This window comes from Ictalurus furcatus, chromosome 5 (genome assembly GCF_023375685.1).
Source record: "Ictalurus furcatus strain D&B chromosome 5, Billie_1.0, whole genome shotgun sequence".
Lineage (NCBI taxonomy): Eukaryota > Metazoa > Chordata > Actinopteri > Siluriformes > Ictaluridae > Ictalurus > Ictalurus furcatus.
The window spans coordinates 24095848-24119247 of record NC_071259.1 but is presented as its reverse complement, the minus strand read 5'-3'; the positions used below and the strand labels follow the sequence as shown (position 1 = coordinate 24119247).

The 23400-nt window shown below is 39.2% G+C and overlaps 1 protein-coding gene across 1 annotated transcript; it reads left to right on the top strand.

The window, feature by feature from the left end:
- Positions 1–2023: 2023 nt before the first annotated feature.
- wnt2bb (wingless-type MMTV integration site family, member 2Bb) lies at positions 2024–22467 on the top strand. The gene is made up of 5 exons (XM_053625352.1): positions 2024–2452; positions 11344–11564; positions 14365–14642; positions 16633–16897; positions 19961–22467. The coding sequence occupies exons 1-5, from the start codon at positions 2310–2312 to the stop codon at positions 20188–20190; spliced, it is 1137 nt and encodes a 378-aa protein (XP_053481327.1). The 5' UTR covers positions 2024–2309; the 3' UTR covers positions 20191–22467.
- The last annotated feature ends 933 nt before the right edge of the window (positions 22468–23400 follow it).

Below are 23400 nucleotides of genomic sequence, written 5' to 3'. Positions count from 1 at the left end.
GTGTGTTCACAGTAACTTCAAAATACCACTGTCCAGTGTTAAATCCACATGATTAATATCCAGCTATTCAAATATTATATCCATAAGGTACAGCTATATTATTTACTGCTATTAGAACTTTTTATTTCTGAATTTTTCCACCCGAAAAACCCAAAGCAATTGCACTGTGCTAAAATGTAGATTTGAAACATTTTGTGCAATATTAACATAATTTCCCCTTTATTATTATTATTATTAGTAGTAGTAGTAGTAGTAGTAGTAGTAGTAGTAGTAGTAGTATTGTGGTTACATTCAAGTTGGAATTATTAATACTTGTTTATATGTGCTTTGGATTAAACTCATGTTTAAATGAGCATAAAAGCGTGGTTGAATGCTTGAACCTGATTGTTCAGGTGGTGCGCATTATTTTCATATAGCATATACTGCAGATAATTCTGGCTGTAACATGAATGATAGGGTAATATGAATGTGATCATTCTAATATATTATAACGTTCCATAGCGTTCCACTTAAAAACCTCTCAGACAGGGAAACAATCAGGTTGTACTGTAGGGCTTTTTGTGGAATATTTAAGGGTTTCTACAAAATAACAAACCAAAAATGATTGCTCTTTTTTAAAAAATGTTTTTATTCAGTGAAAAACATTAAAAATCTTCCAGCTCAGGTTTCTGATGCAGAAAACAATTATTTGGAAAGCAATTATTTGACACTGAAGTCTATTTAGGCCTGATGTCCCTTGTGCAAGCTCTAGTTCTCTATCTGTACAACAACCTCTTTATTGGAGCACACACACTTTCTCACAAACCTTATGATTTAATAGAGTACATGAATTAAAATATAAATGGTCAATATAACAGCCTTGTATATTCAAAACCAGGGTGTCCCAAAAGTTTCCATACATAGGGGACTGTTTGCCAGCTCCACGTCGGTTGTGCCTTCGTCAGCGCATGTTGGTGGACGTCCACTTCTCGGTTGGTCTGCAACACTTCCAGTCTTTTTGAATTTGTTAATAAGTTTGGCAACAGTGTCATGTGATGTGCTTGCCATGTTTCCTCTTAAAGTCCATCGCAACATTGCGACAGCTTCCCGATCCACTAAGTATGACAAATTTTGGAAGACATTTAGCGAAAAACTGTTAATTTTCTCTATGTATAGAGACTTTTGGGACACCCCGTAGTTCTTTCTTTATAGAAAGAAACTGACTTTTTAAACTCGACAAAAACATTTGTTTTCTGTAACTTTAACTAATAACTACACAAAGAGAAATCTTTATGGCACAGGTTTCCAACCCTGGCCCTTGACACCCTGGTGTTTAGTGTTTTACTAAAATATGGGCGTCTATCACACCCACTTCAACTCAGGAAGATCTGTTAATTAGCTGATTAGTTGAAATGGGTGTGTTAGAGCAGGGAAATCACTAACATGTACAGGGAACAGTGGGTAGGATAACACTAGCCTACAAAATGTATGTGAATAATTGTATTGGTTTTATTGTTCATGATGATGATGATGTTGATGATGATGATGTTGATGATGGTGGTGTGGCTTTACATTGTTGCAAAAGATTACTTTCATCTTATTTTGTAACGTTCGTATAATATCTGGTCAGCAGGTGAACTTCAGATGTACTTCATCTTTCTGGAAATGAGCAATGCATACTGGGAGAACCGGAGCATCCCGAGCGCTCGCGCTCAGGCCTCGTAAACTCTACCCAATGACAGACAGAGACCGCGTTCTGTCGGCATTCCTAAACACAACCCACCCTACAGACACCCACACACACACACACACATACCTCCCACCCGCACAGCTCAGTGCTCCAGTATCCAGAGAGAGAGAGAGAGAGAGAGAGAGAGAGAGAGAAAGCGCAGGGGATAAGAGATACAGTATTGATGGCAGAGCAGAAGGTTCTCGCCAGCTGTTGTTTGCTTCACAACTGCACGAACGCCATCACACCTCGGCGGAACGGTCACACACTTGGCCGGCGGACGGGAAGAGAGCGCGCGCTGCCTGCACACGCGTCCTGCGCTCCACTGAGACCTTTATAACGATTTCAAAAGAGGAGGAGTGGGAAACGCTTCCTCCAGCGCTCTGGCTCGGATTATTTCTGGTGCGTGTGCCAGCTGCTGGGGAATACTTTTAAATGGCGCGCGGCATGAGCTGATCAGAGAGTCGACGGGCGAGCGCGTGGAGCGAGCAGCCGTGATAAGCGCTCACTCTCAGCACGTCCTCAAAACTTTTCACACGGACGTAAAGACATAGCGGTTTATTTGTGCCGGAGTGGTGCGCACTGGAGGACAGACTGAGCGATGTTTGCTTTTAGTAAGGGTCACGGCTCGCTCAGGATCCTCGGTGAATCCGCCGCGCGCGCCACCGGCGCTTCCTCGCGCCGCTGTTGCGCGTTTATCCTCCTCATCCTCATCCTCACACCCCGCGTGGACTCATCCTGGTGGTAAGTAACCTCTCTCCTAGCCTATGTGTCCGCACTGATGATCTTACCCTCTATACCTTAATCCCTCCACTTGGACACTCATCATATAAACAGTGCGTTTACTGGAGTTCATGAGAGCGCGTGAATATTCTCCACTAACAAAACTCCCAGATGAGTGCACTAGTGAATATGGTGCATGTTTGGACATCTCTCTCTCTCTCTCTCTCTCTCTCTGAGATTTAGTAACCACTAACCAGTGACCTTCAGTTGTGTTTATTTTACATTTTGATTTGATTTTTAGCTTTATAATTGATAAAACTGGATGTACCAGCTTTGCTGCTATTTATTTATTTAGATTGTAGAGTTTGGACCTAATGGAGGAAATTAAATTACACTGAAAGATAACATTGACAAAAGCATTCACCTATTATAATATATGATAATCAAACTCTGCTTCTCATTTTAATGGTTTATTGAGTTGGTTACTGCTGGAAGTATTTCTTCTCCTTACTTTTAATTCATATGAAGGTCACCACCAACTCGATATGTATATTATCAGCTTTGGTGCAGTTGTATCAGAATTATGGTCTGTAATTTTTTTAATTTTTTTAATTTTTTATTTTTATTTATTTTTTTTTTTTACATTTTTCTGTGACATTTCTGTGGTGCTTTGCCAGCTAACTTAGAAACAGACTAATAGAGGAATAAAATGAAGCCTTATGATTGTGATCTGTATCAGGTTTGCTTGGCTAGACGCATACTCTCAGCTCAGCTGGAGACTCTGACACAATGAGGCACAAGCGTAGTTAAAAACACACACAGACACACACACACACACACACACAGACACACACACACACACACACACACACACACACACAGATAATTCAAAAATCAAAGAGCTTTTTGATTGTGTGCAGTTTGTGTTGTGCGTATGTTTGCACTCACTTTCATCAGGGTTACAGGTGATCTGCCTGTAAGATCAAGAGACTCTGAGGTCAGACCCCTGATTTAAATCTTACGTTCCTTTCTTTCTCTCTCAGACACACACACACACACACACACACACACACACACACACACACTTCATCCAGAGCCCTTGGTTTAAATGTAACACACATACACAGAGTAACTGTCAGTCACTCTACACTTGAAAGTTTCATTTGAATGAACAGTGGATCAGGTTTACAAGACTTTTCGATTGCATAACCCTAACATACCTGAATGCATACACTTCTGTTCAGAAATGCTCTACAATTTACAGCCCTGAACTTACTTCAAGGCTCAGTGAGGCATCTTATATAAATGTACACAAATGGTTAAAATATTTGTGCTCAGCTTTTCTGATGACATCATACACATGGAATTCAGAGATCTTTACAACAAAATTGTTTAGAAAACTATGGCATTTGTATGACTTACTTGGATAACTGTAATAAATGCTTTCATAATTTCATAATTTTATCACGAAATTCTTTTTCCATTTCTTCACTACACTTAAAGGGCCAGCATTTTAAATATCAGGCTTTTTTTTTTTCCTTTTCAGCAGCAGAGACTAACTAGATAAAAAGCATGAAATTTTAGCATATACTTTGTTAATAAATTGTTAATAAAAATATATAAAATTCATGTATATCTTTATAAGCCATTCATCTTGTTTTAATATTTATTAAAACTAAAAGTTAAGGCAAGACTTGTGTTTTTCCTGATATGTGGCTTTTCGAATGACTTTATGCAACATCATTCTTGCTCTTGATCTTACAATTAATAAAATGTCTGAGATTGGCATGCACGATAGGACTAAAAATAAAAGAAACTAGACTTTTCTAATTTATGCAGCTTAGACTACATAGAACACAGGATCTCAAAGAGGAGTCTGGGAAGTCATGGGGTCTGTGATTTTTTTTGTGCGTTCCACAACCCATTATTATTAAAGTTATTATATTTATTATCGTGTTATTATAATTATTAGCCTGTTTGACTGATCACTTGAATTGAACGTGTTTATTCCAGATATTCATAACCCAAAAACAAAAAAGTAGCACTGTAAACTATATCAGCTTGGGCCTAATCAGCTCTGTCAGCAGAAATTACAGTAATAAAAAAGGTTTATGCCTAGCCAAAATATTAGTGTACACATTTACATACGGAATCTAATATATGAATAGTTGGCTTATGGGGCTCCGTGAAATCTATTTTACAGTTAAAGGGTTTCCTGGCTGCAAAAAGTTTGAGAACATCTGACTTAGACAACAAAGATGGAAAGAAAGACAAAGGCATGTTTTTCTGGCTCATTTGGAGAATCCCTTAACTTTCCAGGTTATCATTCATTCCCCTTATCGCATATTAAAAGTACAGGGTGTCCCTAAAGTCTCCATACATAGGGGATGTTCATGAACATCCACTTCTCGGTTGGTTTGCAACACTTCCATTTTTTTTAGAATTTGTTAATAAGTTTGGCAACAGTGTCGTGTGTGTGATGTGCTTGCAATAATACAAACTATGTATGAACAATTTTTGAAGACATTTTGATCAAAATGGTTAATTTCCCCTATGTATGCAGACTTTTGGGACATGCTGTATAATTGAATAAATGTAGCTACAAGAGTAGGGAATGTAACTGCAGACCTCCCTATGTACCCTAGAGGTTACTTTTACAGTTAATTGTAACCACAGGGAACATTCATAATAATGATTCTCTTCTAGTTACATCCAATTTGGCCCTCATCAATTTAATGGTTTAAAGTCAGGGATGCTAAAGGACCTGTCTCAGAAATGAAACAAAAAGGCCTCAATGTTTGAAGCACAAATAGTCATAATTGTGGTGTATAATAGCCCCAAATGGAGCACAATGGCCTCCATTAACTTGCTGTTTGGGCAAATTAGGTTAAGTTCTGTAAACCAAAGCTGACATATTGCTATAAGCAAGCACTTTAATTTTCTCAGTGGCCTCCTGAGAGAGAGAGACAGAGAGAGAGAGAGAGAGAGAGAGAGCAGTTCTGCTTTATTGGCTCTTTAGCCACCCTAACGAGGGGCAAATCACCACAGTCATGCATTCTTTACCCAGTCAAGCCTAACCATATCTGATCCCTCGCTCTCTCACGCACACACCCACATGCGATAGGGGTTCCAGAGTGTGTTTTTACGGTGTGTTGTTACAGTCCTGTGGATAATGATTTACCGCAGCAGTAAAAGCCCCTCTCCATCCCACCATCATGTGTGAAGTCTCCATGGGATGTGTGTGTGTGTGTGTGTGTGTGGGATTTGTACGAGGTACCACCCTCTCTGTATTACCCAGTCAGCCATATGAGCAGCGCAGGACCAGACATAACTGAACAGGTTCCACTTGGAAAGGGCTTCAGTGGAGTGATGCAGACCAGGTGTCAGCTGAGGATCATCCTCCATACGCTAATCCGAAGTTACGAAGTTTATATGAACTGCAGAGAAACACCTGGGGAACTAACCACATTTTCACTTTGAATTTAGCAGTGGCAATTGAACTGTTCCACTGAACATATCTGAACATTTCAGTGACAGCATTTGTTTAATCCGGGCGACTGTGGCTCTGGTGGTAGAGTGGGTTGTCCACTAATCGTAGGGTTGGCGGTTTGATTCCCAGCCCACATGACTCCACATGCTGAAGTGTCCTTGGGTAAGATACTGAACCCCAAGTTGCTCCTGATGGCAAGTTAGTGCCTTGCATGGCAGCTCTGTCATGAATGGGTAAATGAGAAACAATGAAAAGCGCTTTGGAACTGCTAAGGTTAAAAAAGCACTATTATATTGCAGACCATTTACCATAATCTGCATGGTCTGCTTCAGTTTTAATATTTACAGAAAGTGGAACTGGTTTGAAAGTTTAAAGTTACCCTGTTAACAGCTCAGTTGACAAAACATTTGGAAAATCTTCTTCTGGTGGTTGAATTATGGTTGAATTTGGAAGATTTCTTTTTCTCATGATGTCAGCATGATATCCGCACGACAGCTAATTAGCTAGGTCTCTAATGAGATTTATTCTCTTATGAGGAATAAATCTCATGTTCTGTATATGTGTGTGATCTTTATGTGTAGGTGGAAAATCATTACAGCATTGTTGTTGTTTTTTTTTTGTATTATAAGTATCTAATGATTAATCCTTTAGAAGCACCAAAATGCACCAGATGTACCAGATGTAGTTAATCTCTGAATAAACAATGAAGGAAGGTCATCTATGTCTACATTAATATGTCTAAACACACACATTTGGCCAGTTGTCTCAACTTTACATTAAAAAAGCTGTGACTCATTATACAGGTCAAGTAAATTCACTGATCCTTATCACTTTACTTCGATGTGTATGAAATTCTGCCCATCTACCAGGGATTTAGTTGCACGTACACTATATTAAAGATGTTTTAAATATAGACAACGATTGTTTCAATAACCACATGGCTAAAAATTCATTTATACCAAGGACACAATGGAATTCCAAAGTTTTGCCAGATTTATTTATTTAATGAAATAATACCCAACCCAGCCAATACTTTACAAAATTATCATACCTACAGTATCTCACAAAAGTGAGTTACACATTTTTACCCTCACATTTTTGTAAATATTTGATTATATCTTTTCATGTGACAACGCTGAAGAAATGACACTTAGCTACAATGTAAAGTAGTGAGTGTACAGCTTGTGTAACAGTGTAAATTTTCTGTCCCCTCAAAATAACTCAGCACACAGCCATTAACGTCTAAACCGCTGGCAACAAAAGTGAGTACACCCCTAAGTGAAAATGTCCAAATTGGGCCCAATTAGCTATTTTCCCTCCCCGGTGTCATGTGACTTGTTAGTGTTACAAGGTTTCAGGTGTGAATGGGGAGCAGGTGTGTTAAATTTGGTGTCATCGCTCTCACACTCCCTCATACTGGTCACTGGAAGTTCAACATGGCACCTTATGGCAAATAACTCTCTGAGGATCTGAAAAAAAGAATTGTTGCTCTTCATAAAGATGGCCTAGGCTATAAGAAGATTGCCAAGACCCTGACACTGAGCTGCAGCATGGTGGCCAAGACCATACAGTGGTTTAACAGGACAGGTTCCACTCAGAACAGGCCTCGCCATGGTCGACCAAAGAAGTTGAGTGCATGTGCTCAGCGTCATATCCAGAGGTTGTCTTTGGGAAATAGACGTATGAGTGCTGCCAGCATTGCTGCAGAGGTTGAAAGGGTGGGGGTTAGCCTGTCAGTGCTCAGACCATACGCCGCACATTGCATCAAATTGGTCTGCATTGCTGTCGTCCTAGAAGGAAGCCTCTTCTAAAGTTGATGCACAATAAAGCCCGCAAACAGTTTGCTGAAGACAAACAGACTAAGGACATGGATTACTGGAACCATGTCCTGTGGTCTGATGAGACCAAGATAAACTTATTTGGTTCAGATGGTGTCAAGCATGTGTGGCGTCAACCAGGTGAGGAGTACAAAAACAAGTGTGTCTTGCCTACAATCAAACATGGTGATGGGAGAGTCCTGGTCTGGGGCTGCATGAGTGCTGCCGGCACTAGGGAACTACAGTTCATTAAGGGAACCATGAATGCCAACATGTACTGTGACATACTGAAGCAGAGCATGATCCCCTCCCTTCGGAGACTGGGCCGCAGGGCAGTATACCAGCATGATAACGACCCCAAACACACCTCCAAGAGGACCACTGCCTTGCTAAAGAAGCTGAGGGTGAAGGTGATGGACTGGCCAAGCATGTCTCCAGACCTAAACCCTATTGAGCATCTGTGGGGCATCAAACGGAAGGTGGAGGAGCACAAGGCCTCTAAAATCCACCAGCTCCGTGACGTCATCATGGAGGAGTGGAAGAGGACTCTAGTGGCAACCTGTGAAGCGCTGGTGAACTCCATGCCGAAGAGGGTTAAGGCAGTGCTGGAAAATAATGGTGGCCACACAAAATATTGACACTTTGGGCCCAATTTGGACATTTTCACTTAGGGGTGTACTCACTTTTGTTGCCAGCGGTTTAGACGTTATTACATTATTTATACATTGTAGCAAAGTGTCATTTCTTCAGTGTTGTCACATGAAAAGATATAATCAAATATTTAGAAAAATGTGAGGGGTGTACTCACTTTTGTGAGATACTGTATGTCATAATCTCAACTAAAATGTAAAGCTGTTCTATTGTTGAAAAGTGGTAGTGTTTAAATCATTTGATGCCATGACCAGAATCTAACAAGAAAAAGACGTCATATCAACCTTGTGTGTCCGCTGGGTATTAACTTTGGAAACTGGGTATAGCCTTCGTTACACTTTTCCACTCAAGATAATCATTCTTAAGGCATATTTAAGAATATATTTCAAAAGTGACAAAATGACTGTACTTATTTCAGAAACCTGGGCCTATGGTGTAGGATTTGTAGGAAGGGGGACGTAGTGGCTTAGTGGTTAACACGTTTGCCTGACACCTCTGCAATTGGGTGTTCAAATCCCGGCTCCACTCTGTGTGCGTGGAGTTTGCATGTTCTCCCCGTGCTTTGGGGTTTCCACCAGGTACTCTGGTTTCAAAGGCAGATTGTGACCTGTGATGAGTTGGCACCCTGTTCAGAGTGTCCCCCGCCTTGTGCCTCGAGTTTTCAGGGATAGGCGCCAGGCTCCCCCGCAACCCTGTGTCGCATAAGCGGTACAGAAAATGGATGGATGGATTTGTAGGAAAAGTTACACACGTTAGAGTTAGGGGTGCGGTCAGTGTTTATACACATTCATTTAATTTTCCAGTGAAAAGTTTTTGAACAGCTGGTGTTTCTTATATTTTATTACAGTTTAATCATTATTAATGCCAAACAAACTTGACAGAATAGCAATTAAATAAGGAAACCCAAATCTTGGTGGAACTTGTGGTATTAACTGGTTGATCTCAGTTCTTTATGAAAGGCAGGCACATGGGTGGTAAACTCATTCAGGCTATAGATAAAATGCTCATAGACAGTATCGTATTAACTGTAAAACATTAATATGAGGTGTGATACAAGTGCCTAATTAACATGATATAAATTTTTCTGGATATAGATTTCTAGATTGTAACATTCAGTAAACATTTACTAATATAAGGTCTTTAAAATTTTTTGCCGAACAGTGTATAGTATATGAAATGAATCAAAATACAACCATGTACAATGTTTTTTTTTTTTTCTTTTTTACTGAGTCCAGGTTCCTGTTTCGGTGAATATTTCTCTCATATATTTCTAAGAAATTGAGCTGAAATATCCTTCCATCTATTTTCCATACTTCTTATCCTACACAGGGTTGTAGGGGAGCCTGGAGCCTATCCCAGGGAACTCGGGGCACAAGGCAGGGGACACTCTTGATGGGGTGCCACCCATCTCAGGGCACATTCACACACCACAGGCATATTGGAAATGTCTTTGGACTGGGGGAGGAAACAAGGGTACCCGGAGGAAAGAATTTGAACCCCCAACCCCAGAGGTGCAAGGCAAACGTGCTAACTACTAAGACACCGTGCCCTCTAAATGAAATATGACATGTAAAATAAAATAATATTACAATTATGTATATAAAATCAAAATAGATGATCTTGCTCAATGAGACAATTACTGCTACATAGTGAACAGAGCAGGAGGGTTAATCTATACCATCTGCATGTGTGTGTGTGTGTGTGTGTGTGTGTGTGTGTGTGTGTGTGTGTCATACAAGGACAGACATTACCCTGCTGTATCTCCAGCAGCAGTCAAGACACTGGAGCTGTTAATAGGAATGCTAAAGATAAAAACATAGTGGGATAGTCAGAGACAAACAGTGTGTGTGTGTGTGTGTGTGTGTGTGTGTGTATGTGTGTGTGTGTATTCTGTATAGTTTGTGCCAGTCTTGGTTAAGGCGCGTTAGGGAAATGGTAAACAAACTGTGGGCTGTGATGGAATGGGAACATCCATAACAGGAGTGGAAACTGGTGCGAGTGAGAGCAATGGGTCCTGCTATCTTTCAAGCTTTAGCTAAATTGTGAGAGATGGCGGCAGAGTTACCATAAGTTCCTGATTACCTAAGAAGAACATCAGTACTGCATTTTGACACACTCAGTATTTCTCAATGTTTTTCTATGAAATAATTGCACACACCCAGCTTCGACACTAGTGGGGATTTTAGACCCCATATACACAGTTTCATTTTATGTGTATAATCAACTATTTATTTACTGACACTGTTAGAGCATTTATTCCTGAACTTTCCAGGAACAGCACTTGACACAGCTTCACTTTGTTGTTAACCCATTATAGCTGCTGGATGTAAGTTGACTGTTCACAACTGTCTAATGATACAGATTCCACAACAAATTGACTATTATTCACTAGATTCCCACCTAATTGGAGAACAAATAAATGTCTTACATGTTCAAGAACAAAGCTGATCCCCGACCCCCCTATACTGTTACATTAACTCTCACTTTGACTCCTCTTTGCTTTGTAATCTCTCGTGCTCTTGCTCTCCCTTTCTCTTGGTTGGTTGCTGACTCTGCCTGTCACCATGTAATTGGGCTTCTTTCATGCCTGAAGTTGCTGCAGGTTGACGTTTGGCATATTTGAGCTGGTGTTTGACGCATACGTAAATTTCCCACCAATTCTAATACAACACTAATGATACAGCAATAAATATGAATTAGTATTACCATAGGATTGTCGGCACGACTCACAGCAGCTCAGGAACATCTGGTTTAATTTTTAAACTGGATGTTTTAGATAAGATGAAAGACCCCTGGGCTGGAATAAATACAGATCACTTAAAAATGTGATGTGGGTGTCAGGATTAAAAAGCCAAATAGAGCCATAATAAATATAAAAAAATATGACTATTAATCACTCTTAAATTGTCAGGAATATACATGTGTATAAATATCTATGTGTGTGTGTGTTTTAGGTACATTGGCGCTCTGGGTGCGCGTGTAATATGTGATAACGTGCCAGGATTGGTGAATAAGCAGAGACAGTTGTGCCAGAAGTATCCAGACGTAATGCAGTCGATCAGCGAGGGAGGAAAGGAGTGGATCCGTGAGTGCCAGCACCAGTTCAGACACCACCGTTGGAACTGCAGCACAATCGAGCGCGACCACACTGTCTTCGGCAGGGTCATGCAACGCAGTGAGTATCTCTCTTTGTGAGAATATTTGTCTAGAAACAGTGAGTGAGGTAGCACTAGTGCTGATAGCTGAATGTGATATAGAGACCTGGAGATCAGTTCCACCATACTTGAATTTACCACAAAATGGAGTGTTTTGGAAATACGAGACAGTTGCTTTCTTCAAGCCAGTAAAATTCTTTAAGGCCTTTTAAGTTGTTTTTCTGATGTTCTTTCAGCTGCCATTCAGCCGTCACACCATTCAGTCTTCACTTAATATATCCATTCTCTGCTTATCTCAGCCAATCACATATATCTGGTTCTCTTTATGGGGGGATTTGTCTGTGCTTTGAGAAAACCCAGGACTATATTTATGAAGTATCTCAGTGCAAGTGTTCCACCTTCAGATGAACTGCCTACTCTCTAATGTACTCAGTATGATATGCAACATAAAAACCAAAACTCAGCTCAACAGTTTTACTCAGAGGCCTGATAAAGAGACTAATTTATCTGTGCAGTTTGGCAAATTACACATGTTGTATGTGATTTATAAATAATAGGATAATTTACATTCTGTGCAGCACAAGGGGAGGAAACATTTAAGTGAGGATTTTTGCATGTGCCAAGTGTTCTTGATCGCCACGGAGAGTTCGGATCTCATAAAAGTAAAAATTGCCAGACATCTGCATAATTGTGTGAAATATAATGCAGATTATAGGTGGTTAGATGCGTCGGAAAGTGAAAAACACAAGATGTATGCTAAATGAAATAACATGAGTATGTGTGTGCTCTTCATAAGGTATATGGATGGCCAGATCTATGATAAAGACAACCTGGACATTTGCCCAAGGACCTTTGGGTATGCAAGAAAAAAAGGCCAAATAATATAATTAGTGCATCATTCATGGCAATTACTTATGGCAACTCATTATACACCTCACATACTCCCCCTATTTGACCTTCATGCTTACAAAAACTATACAATTATGTGCATAAAAATAATAAGGCTTTTTTTTTTGTTCAAGATATTTGTATGTTGTGGCTGGTTGATATAGTTGGGGTGGGATTAGCTTGATTTATAGCAAGCATCTGTGGGATTTAAAAAAAAAAAAAAAAAAAAAAAAAAAAACAGTCCACATGGACCAAAATGCTAAACATTTACAATTTTGGCAGCCAAAAGTAAAGAAACATACAGTACGGTCCAAAAGCTTGAGACCACTCGTGAACATGCTTCTGTTTCTTTTTAAATTTAAGCTTTTCATCACAAATTATATTATCAGCAACAAATTGTGAAAATAGAAAGCATTTATATGAATTTCAGAATTTCTTAGTATTTAGTATGTCTCCTTAGTGCTTTAATGACTGTGTGCTCTCAAGCTGACACAGAGTTTGCGTAAACCTAATGATCCATGTAAGATCAAATCCATCGGCGTTTCATCTGAACACATGCATCAATGGAAGAAAGTGGTTCCAATTAATATTCCAATTAACAAAGGAGTTAACATCGTTAATATCACAAATTTGCTTACATTTAAATGGGGACCTTGAAATTGTGCAATGTCATGAATATTGAATAGTCAAGATGTTGCACATTTCCAATTTTTTTTTTTAAATCCCAAATTGTCAATGTGGTCATTTGGACCCCACTGTATATTACAAAATAGCTTTTTATAATGGTACTACTACTACTACTACTACTAATAATAATAATAATAATAATAATAATTTACAATAAATAAATAAATAAACAAATAATGGATATTGGGAAAATATAAATATAGCAATGACAAACTTAGTGTGTGAAGAGTTAATGCGAAAATGAAACCCAGTACAGAGGAAATCTAATTTGAAATGTGTTCTAGCCATTACTGAATTTAATGGCCATGAGTCTGAACTGGTCAGGAAGCTCTGATAAACCAGACTGCATAGGGAAGAAAGCAAAATCATGGGAAAAACCTTAACCATTTTACCATATACCAATGAATGTGATATCTATATGATTATAAAAATGATCATTGCTTCAGAAGTTTAATATGACTGAAGTCATTAACTGTTTAATTGGGTAGGCCTAATATGCCATTGACAGTTGTTTTTGTCACTGTAACAGACTTGCTATAGGGGGGTGATAAAGGTTATCTTGTAGGTTTATAGCACATCCAATCATTACTTACCACAGATATGGCTATATGTAAAGAAAACCTTTTTTTACAGCCCTCGTTTTGGCTCTCTTTTATTTCCTAATGGCATCAGAGGTGTGAAAATGTGACAAATGTATGTTCTGATATGTTAAAATCCATTGCAGTTTCTTTAGTTTTATATAATCGGCCTTGCTGTTTCACTTCCACTGTCCTCCTACAACCCTGTAGAGAAATGAACGGGTTATATTTTCTTATTTTCAGTTTAACCAGATTAATCAGTGTGAGTGACTGGAAGTCAAACAAAGGGGCTGTTCTCACTGGGAATAGGGGATTGTTGTGAAAAGCAGCCTACCTCAGCTGACTTCCTCAGAACAGCAGTGAGTGGGGTATCACAATGCCCGGCTTTAAACAGTTTATCTGAGTGGAGAGGAACCCATCCCAGAGAGATTACTCCTGCACTAATATTTAAAAGTAACACTTACACTATGTGCTGATGCATCCTTTCAGCCGTGTCAGGAGCAGATGAATGAGTTACGTGGGTGTGTGTGATATTGTTTGGGATTCCAAGGCTCTTTCTTAAACAAGATGGAGTGTGTGATTTTATGTTTGAGTGAGTGAGGGAGTGAGAAATTGTGTATGTGTGTGTGTTCATCATCTTCTTCTCTAACAGCATCTATTTGTGTAGGCAGTCGGGAGGCCGCCTTTGTGTACGCGATTTCATCGGCAGGAGTTGTGTACGCTATTACCCGTGCTTGCAGTCAAGGGGAGCTAAGGACGTGCAACTGTGACCCGCACAAGCGTGGCAAAGCAAGGGACGAGCGAGGCGAGTTTGATTGGGGCGGTTGCAGCGACAATATTAACTATGGGATAAAGTTTGCTAAAGCCTTCATAGACGCCAAAGAGAGGACAGTGAAGGATGCACGAGCACTTGTGAACCTTCATAACAATCGCTGTGGAAGAATGGTAAGTATAGAGCAATTAGTAAAATATCTGATTTTTGAAGTATTTTTTACCTTGTTCTGTCAAATTTATCCAAATTTCTCATGTGGTCGTGTTGTATAGTCTCAAAACGTTCATTAGATTCCATTATACATAACCAACTTTGTGTTGGTTGGTGGCCATTTTGAAAACAGCCAGCACTGTAATGACCAATGCTTTGGATGCACTTTACTGACATTCTGCCACTAAATGTTTCTAAATTTTTCAGATTAGTTAGAGAAGGAAGTGCTTTTGTGGCCATCAATAGCATTGTTCATTACAGTATTTATTATTTTAAAAATGGTTGCCAACAAACAACAAGGTGGACCAGTGGACAAGTAAAAGTTCTAGTGTTTTGGGTACCTGGAAACCTTCTGACTAGGCTTAGAAATGGTTGCTAACATAATGTAACAAATGTAATAGTTAGCTAGTTAAATGTATTAATACAGACACAAATAAGCATATTACATTTTCTGTGTCATAATCATTATGCTTGTCAAAATAATTTGCACCCTGCCAAAATGTCATGAAGTTCTTGGCCAAAGTTTGGCTATGAGCTGGTGTTTTCTCTTAATACCTGAAAATGTTGTATGCCATCTGTGCAAGCTGTGTAATCCAGCTAGCAAAAGACAGTGTATGTAGTGCAGCAGGCGGTAGTGTTCAGAAACAATAGTGCATGCTATACATACAGTTTTGCGTTGCACAATCATGAAGTGTGTTTTGTTTAAATATGCTGTGCCCTCCACTAATATTGGCACCCTTGGTAAATGAGCAGAGAAGGCTGTGAAAAATTGTCTTTATTGTTTAACCTTTTGATCTTTTGTTAAAGGAAATTCACAAAAATAATCTGTTCTCATAGATATCAAACAATTGCAAACAAAACACAGGTTTATCCAAAAATATATATATATATCTTTGTTAAATATAGGTGTGCAACGATTATTGGCATCCCTATGAATTCATATAAGAAAAATATATCTGAAGTATATTCCCATTGATATTTTACATTTTGGGAAAATGTTCAGCAGGATAATGATCCAAAACATACATCAAAATCAACACAAAAATGGTTTACTGACCACAAAATCAAGATCCTGTCATGGCCATACCAGTCCCCTGACTTGAAACCCATAGAAAATCTGTGGGGTGAACTGAAGAGGAGAGTCCACCAGCATGGACCTCAAAATTTTAAGGATCTGGAGAGATTCTGTATGGAGGAATCGTCTCAGATCCCTTGCCATGTATTTTCCAACCTCATCAGGCATTATAGGAGAAGAGTCAGAGCTGTTATCTTGGCAAAGGGAGCTAGCACAAATTATTAACTAAAAGGGTGCCAGTAATTGTTGCACACCTATATTTAACAAACAGTATTTTTTTTATAAACCTATGTTTTGTTTGCAGCTGTTTGATATCCATGTGAGCAGGGTATTTTTGTGAATTGTTTTAACAAAAGATCAAAAGGTTAAAACAATAAAGTGAAATTTTCACAGCCTTCTTTGCTCATATTTACCAAGGGTACCAATATTAGTGGACGGCACTGTACACATGCATGGTATGTTTTGCAAAAATCAGTAATATGTAGTGTCTCTGGTTGTTGAATGAGCAAAGAAAAACGAGGGTAATGGGGCTTAATGGGCCTATTTGTCTACTGGCTAACTTGTAATAAAAATAGATATTTAGAAATTTAGATGAAATTGAAAGAATTAGGGCAATATGGTCGGATTTTTTTTATTCCATACGAATAGAGCTATAAGAAAAGATGCCAAATCTAATTATTACCTTTAATTTGTGTATACTGTTGCAAATTTGCTGATGTAATACCATTTAGTATTATGATATTCAAATTATTGTGGACATTGGAATGGTTAATCAAATGGAAAACTGTGTAAAAACAGTTACTGATCTTACAGAAGACATGTTTCTTCACTAGACAATATAAATGTCCAGTCCCCTTGTTCCTATCTTTTTGTACCAGTCAGTGAAACGCTTTATGAAGCTGGAGTGTAAGTGTCATGGCGTCAGTGGATCCTGCACCTTAAGGACTTGCTGGTTGGCGATGTCTGACTTCCGGAAGACCGGAGATTACCTCCGGAAAAAATACAATGGTGCCATTGAAGTCACTGTGAACCAAGATGGAGCGGGATTCACTGTGGCTCACAAGGACTTCCGGAACGCCACCAAAAATGATCTGGTGTACTTCGAGAACTCACCTGACTACTGCTTAATGGACAAAGCTGCAGGTATGACACATTGACTGATCATGCCTGAACTAAGACTGTTAATGACAGTGTGAAGAACTGACGTAGTTATTGATTTTAGATACCAAAGCTGCCTAACTGGTTTGATTTAGGGAATGTATGCATAAGAGCGTGTAAGGCAGGTAGGATTTGCTGCCGACAGTAAGCTGATTCTCACACCTGCCCCAGCCCAGGCCTCTGCCACACATGCCCTGGGGCAGCGAGGGAGTGAGAGGCTTTAAAAGGGTCATGAGAGGTGGAGCGTGATGTTTCTGCCCCGTTAATCCTTGACACTCTCACACAGTGACCCTGCTGCCCGCAGGGAGTGCAGTTAGACACACATCTACAGCACACACTCACCTCTACACCTATAAGCACACTACTCAAGGGTTGTGGTAGCTTAGTAGATAAGGTTCTGCGCTAATGTCTGGAGGGTTTGGAGATCGACTCCCAGACACGCTATAGAAGGTCTCAGTCTTATGATAACCCAATGATTAATATTCCTGATAGAAGCAATTAAATGGACAGTAATATCTGTGTACATGGGAAATTTTTCACAATAATAATAAATATTACATATCCTTGATGTACCAATGCCAAAGCAATTGATTTGTAGTATATTGATTTCTGCTAAGATAGATTTATCTATTTTTATGTTTTTTAAAACTATTATACTAACTAGCAAAACTTCAGCAAAACTAAATACTGTAGCTCATAACATATATCATGAAAATGACTCCTCAAGTATCTCAAAACTATATTTTACATATCTTCCATACCTATTTACAGTAGTCATTGTGTATATATAAGGCTGAAGCAGGTCCATTTCAGCTATCAAGTAATTTAGCTCCACAGCACAGACAAACCTGCCTTCAGTGGCTGTCAAACCATTTTCAAAAATTGCGGAGTCATATAAATACAGCACCTGCACCAGGCAGGTGTGGAAGACACAGCATTAGCAGCACTGTTGCACTGAACAGGGTTGCATTACTGTCATGGCTAATGGCCACTGGGGCAGTGAAGCATGACTCATGTTGGTTTGTATGTGTGTTTCGTCTGGGTTGTGTTTGGTTTGGGTTTGCATCTGACTCTTACCAGCTCAGTTATTTCAGTGGCTCAGTAACCCCTTCCCCCCCATCCATTCTCCACCCTCCTGGTGGTATTTGGATACCCAAGGATACAGCAGGCTCATTTTTCAAAAGCCATTCCTTCTTCTTCCTGCCAACACGTCTCTCGAGCTGATGGCGGAATGCTTGCAGGGAATGGGGAGACTCCACTGACACTGATTCTTCAGTGCAGGAGCTTCACTGTCCTATAACACAATGAACGCATGAGGCACAGCCTTCTACCTGAGAGTCAGTGTAGTGGAAGAAGTTATTAATGGCAAATAACTTTACAACTCTTGAGAGCTTGGCATACTCATATTGAGATGTACAACTTCATTTCCATAAAAGTTGGGATTTTTTTTAAATGCAATAAAAAAACAAAAATCTGTGATTTGTCAAGTCTCTTGAAACTTTAATTAACTGACAAAAGTACAAAGAAAAGATGTTCAATGTTTTCACTGGCCAACTTAATTGTATTCTGTAAATATAAACAAATTTAGAATTTGGTGCCTTCAACACACTCAAAACAATTGGGACAGAGGCATGTTTACCACTGTGTTACATCACCCTTCCTTTTAGTTACACTTATTACACTTACACTTATCGTTTGGGAAAAGAGGATACTAATTGTTGCCATTTTGCAAGTAGAATTTTTGCCCAATTGTGCTTGATACAAGACTTCAGCCGCTCAACAGACCTTGGTCACCGTTGTCTGATTCTCCTCTTCATGATGCACCATAGGAGACAGATCTGGACTGTTGGCAGGCCAGTCAAGCACACGCAAACTGTATCTATGAAGCCATGCTGTTGTAGCACATGCAGAATGAGACCTGGCATTGTCCTGCTGAAATAACCATGGACTTCCTGGGAAAAGACATTGCCTTAATGACAGCATATGTCTCTCCCAATATACACCTCTGCGTCAATGGTATCTTCACACATATGCAAGTCACCCATGATGTGGACACTGATGCAGTCCCATACCATCACAGATGCTGGATTTTGCACCTTTCGCTTATAACAGTCTGAATGGTCTTTTTCATCTTTGGCGCGGAGAACTCGATGTCCGTTTTTCTCAAAATCAATCTGAAATGTGGACTCATCTGACCACAGTAGACGTTTCCACTGCCTTTCAATCCATCCGAGATGAGCTTGGGCCCAGAGAACTCGGCGGCATTTCTGCATAGAGTTGATGTGTGGGTTCCTCCTTGCATAATAGAATTTTCAGGTTGCATTTTTGGATGCAGCGGCAGACTGTGACAATGGTTTTGGACAAGGGTTTTCCAAAGTACTCCTGAGCCCATGTGGTTATATTTATCATAGTAGCGTGACGATTTCTCAGGCAATGCCGTCTGAGGGCTCGAAGGTCACTCACATTCAACAGTGGTTTCCGGCCTTGCCTTTTACGCAATGAGATTTGTCTGGATTCTCTGAATCTTTTCACTAAATTATGCACTGTAGATGGTGAAAGACCTAAATTCTTTGCTGTCTTGCATTGAGCAATGTTCTTTTTGAACTGACTGACAATTCTCTCATGAAGTTTTGCACAAAGTGGTGAGCCACAACCCATCCTTGCTTGCGAAGACTGAGCTTTGATGGGTGCTCCTTTTATGTCCAATCCTGATACCCTCCCCTGTTACCAAGTAACCTGTTTGCTTGAAGGCATGAAATTCTAAATTTGTTTATATTTACAAAATACAATCATGTTGGTAAGTTAAAACATTGAATATCTTTTCTTTGTACTTTTGTCAGTTAATTAAAGTTTCAAGGGACTTGACAAATCATAGATTTTTGTTTTTATTTCATTTTAGAAAATTTTTTTATGGAAATGGGGTTGTATATGAATTACATATACTGTACAAGAACTGTATCTTACAATGAATGACCTTACATGCTTACTGCATTTATTAGTTAAACATTTGAACTTTTAAATGTATTAATATGCCATTTTGTTGTTAAGGTTCTTTGGGCACGGCTGGTCGTGTCTGCAACAAATCATCTCGAGGGACAGATGGCTGTGAGGTGATGTGCTGTGGGCGGGGTTACGATACAACTCGTGTGAAGCGCATCACCAAGTGCGAATGTAAGTTTAAATGGTGCTGCGCAGTTGAGTGTAAAGACTGTGAAGAGGCCGTGGATATACACACCTGCAAAGCGCCAAAACGAGCCGAGTGGCTGGACCAGACCTGAGGCCTGGCCAAGTTCTGTCTTCCCTCATCTTCCTCAAGATCTTCTGTGAACTATGGTATTCTGGGATATGATGTCCATCTTTCATGGCTCCTCTCCCTGATCCCTATTCCTTGTTGCATGGCTTTATTATAACTCTCTGTGAAAGCACTACAACTAAAAAACAATCAAACCTGCATTTCCCATGAGCGCCTTGCACACTATGTCCAACCCGGCACATTACTCTGCCTCTCTCTTGCTCTTTATTTTATGGTATTGAATTGGGCAGAGGACACTAAGAGTGTAAGAATGAGCTGTGTTGCAACTGTGAACTTTTTTGTTGGTGGTTTTTATGTAATGTTTTTTGTGAATTTACAAAGATATGTTGTTCCTCAAGTAGTGTTTTGTGCTGCATTTAAAATGCTTTAAGGACTTTATAAAAGAACTCTAGGCCTCACTATAATACCACTTACTTGTTATTGAGAACAAAACTATGTGCTATGTACCAGTCATACTCCTATAACATTGCCTTGCTTTGACTGATAACGAATGTGAATGGAGGCAGCAGCATAAAGAGAAGAAATGGCCTGGGCCTTTGCACACTTTCCAGATATGGCCAGATTTTGGACAGAAGACCTCAAAGGATTTTACAGAACTTTCTGAAAGATGAAGAGAGAGAGTGGGAGTTTTTTTTTTTTAAAAAAAGGTCTAAATCTAAAGATGAGCCTGCACTAAGAACACTATCTAACCAAAAATGTAAATATTAATGCATAAATTACAATAAAAGGAAATGCATAATTTTATGAGCATTAACACAAAATATGTGACCTAAAGTATCCATTCAAACTGAAAGAACTGGTTTGATTTATAGAGGAATTATGGTGTCAGAGAAATGCTGATGTTTTGGCTCTTCTGTATAACTTCTGTATACTGTATTGATATTTAAACAAAAGTTCACATAAAAAATATGAAGTATTATGATCTTGTAAGTTGTGTTGTCCTAAAAGAACATATAAAAGTCTGATTTGAATGATATAGTCCAAAATTGAATAATTATGATGAAACTACTAGTAAGGATCTTAATAAGAACAAGTTATTGTAGTGTGTGTGTGTGTGTGTGTATGTGAGAGAGAGAGAGAGAGAGAGAGAGAGAGAGAGAGAACGGAACTTAGTGGGCTAGCAATCACAGTTTATGGACTAGAGCAATGAAGATCACAGGGTATCTCTCAGGCTAGGGATACTCCTGATTAACTAATATCCAGCTAATTATCTTAATAGCAGGACAGCAGGACATAGTGACAGCTATAAATGCTCGTCTCACAGTAGGGCTTGTGTTTGCTTGTGTGGGGTTTTTTTTTCGTCACGTATATCAAAGCCAAGCTTATCAAAGCACACAGTGTCCAGCAATCCTCCCTGTCTTTCCTCCCTGTTATTAGATGTAATGCTTTTTTGTTGGAAGAAGTTCCCTTAATGAAAAAGCCTTTACAGAAAATAACCTTAAACGAAGGGTCTGGTAGGAAAGTGATCTTGGATTTATTTTCTCCTAATATAACTACAGTTAAAAAAAACTCATATACATACCACAGAATATATGCTAAAATATACTTTCAATATTTGTAAAAAGTATTAAAAAGTTTGAATTTCACATTATGAATGTGTCCTAAATGTTCTTCATAAAATAACTTTTATGCACTTACAGTCCCCTCCGAAACTACCTGAATGTCAAGGCCAATTCATTTGTTTGTGCCATACACCAAAGACATTTGAGTTTGAGATCAAAAGATGTATATGCAACGAGAGTTTAGGACTTCAGCTTTTATTTCATGGTATTTACATCTAGATGTGTTAAACAACATAAAACATAGAACCTTTTGTATCAGCTCACCCAATTTTAGGTGAGCAAAAGTATAGGAACAGATATGTCTTGAAGTATATATACACAAGTGTATGTATTATAAGTAAATAACACTTGACATTTGGTTGCATATCCCTTGCTTGCAATAACTACATCAAGCCTGCAACTCATTGACATCACTACATTGTTTCTTTCTTCTTTTGTGTTGCTTTTCCAGGCTTCTAACATAGCCTCTTTCAGTTGTTTCATGGAATTTCTCCATTCAGTCTCCTCTTCAGGAGGTGAAATGCTGCTCAATTGGGTTTGGTTTGACTTGGCTAGTCTAAAACATTCCTCTTTTTTTCTCCTAATAAAGTCCTTTCTTGAATTGGCAGTGTGTTTTGGATCATTGTCTTGCTGCATGATGAAGTTCCTCCAGATTAATTTGGATGCATTTCTCTGTAAATTGGCAGACAAAATGTTCCTGTAAACTTCTGAATTCATTCTACTGCAACCATCATGAGTTACATCATCAATAAAGATTAGTAAGCCTGTTCCAGAAGCAGCCATGCAAACCTAAGCCAAGACACTACCTCCACCATGTTTCACAGATGAGCTTGTATGTTTTGGATCATGAGCAGATCCTTTCTTTCTCTGCAGTTTGGCCTTTCTATGACTTTGGTAAAGGTTAATCTTGGTTCCAGAACTTTTGTGGCTCGTCTCCGTATTTCTTTGCCAAATCCAATCTGGCTTTCCAATTCTTACTCCTGATGAGTGGTTTGAATCTTGTGGTATGGTCTTTATAGTTCCATTCTCAAATTCTTCTCTGAACGGTGGATTGTGATACCTTCACATCTGTGGAAGTTGTTGGTGATGTCACTGACCGAAAGGAAGAACCGATATTGATACACGTTGCCTCCAAACATGAACCTCAGGAACTTCCTGTGACTGGGCAATATTTCTATGTATAATATGCATCTTTTAGATCTATCATCACAAACACATCTTCAAACTGAATCTGTGAAATGATAAATTTGAGCCTCATCATCCTGAAACCAAAGTGTACATTTCAGATGAAGCAGATCTAAAATTGGCCACATACTCCCATCTTTTTTGTGGACCAGGAAATAATGGCTGTAAAAACCCCCCTCCCTCAGAGAAAGAGGTACATGTTCTATGGCCCTTTTGCCCAAGAGAGATCTTACTTCCTGCGTTAATGTCAGGCTCTGCTCTCTGCTGACTACTGTGGTAGAGCAAGCCTCTGAAACAGGGGGGTTAAGCTATGAAATGAACCCGGTAACCCTTTTCTATGAAGGGCAGAACCCATGAAGATTCATTAGGCAGTAGTTTCCACATTTTGTTGGAGGGAAAGCATCAGATTTTCATTTCCCTGTGACAGC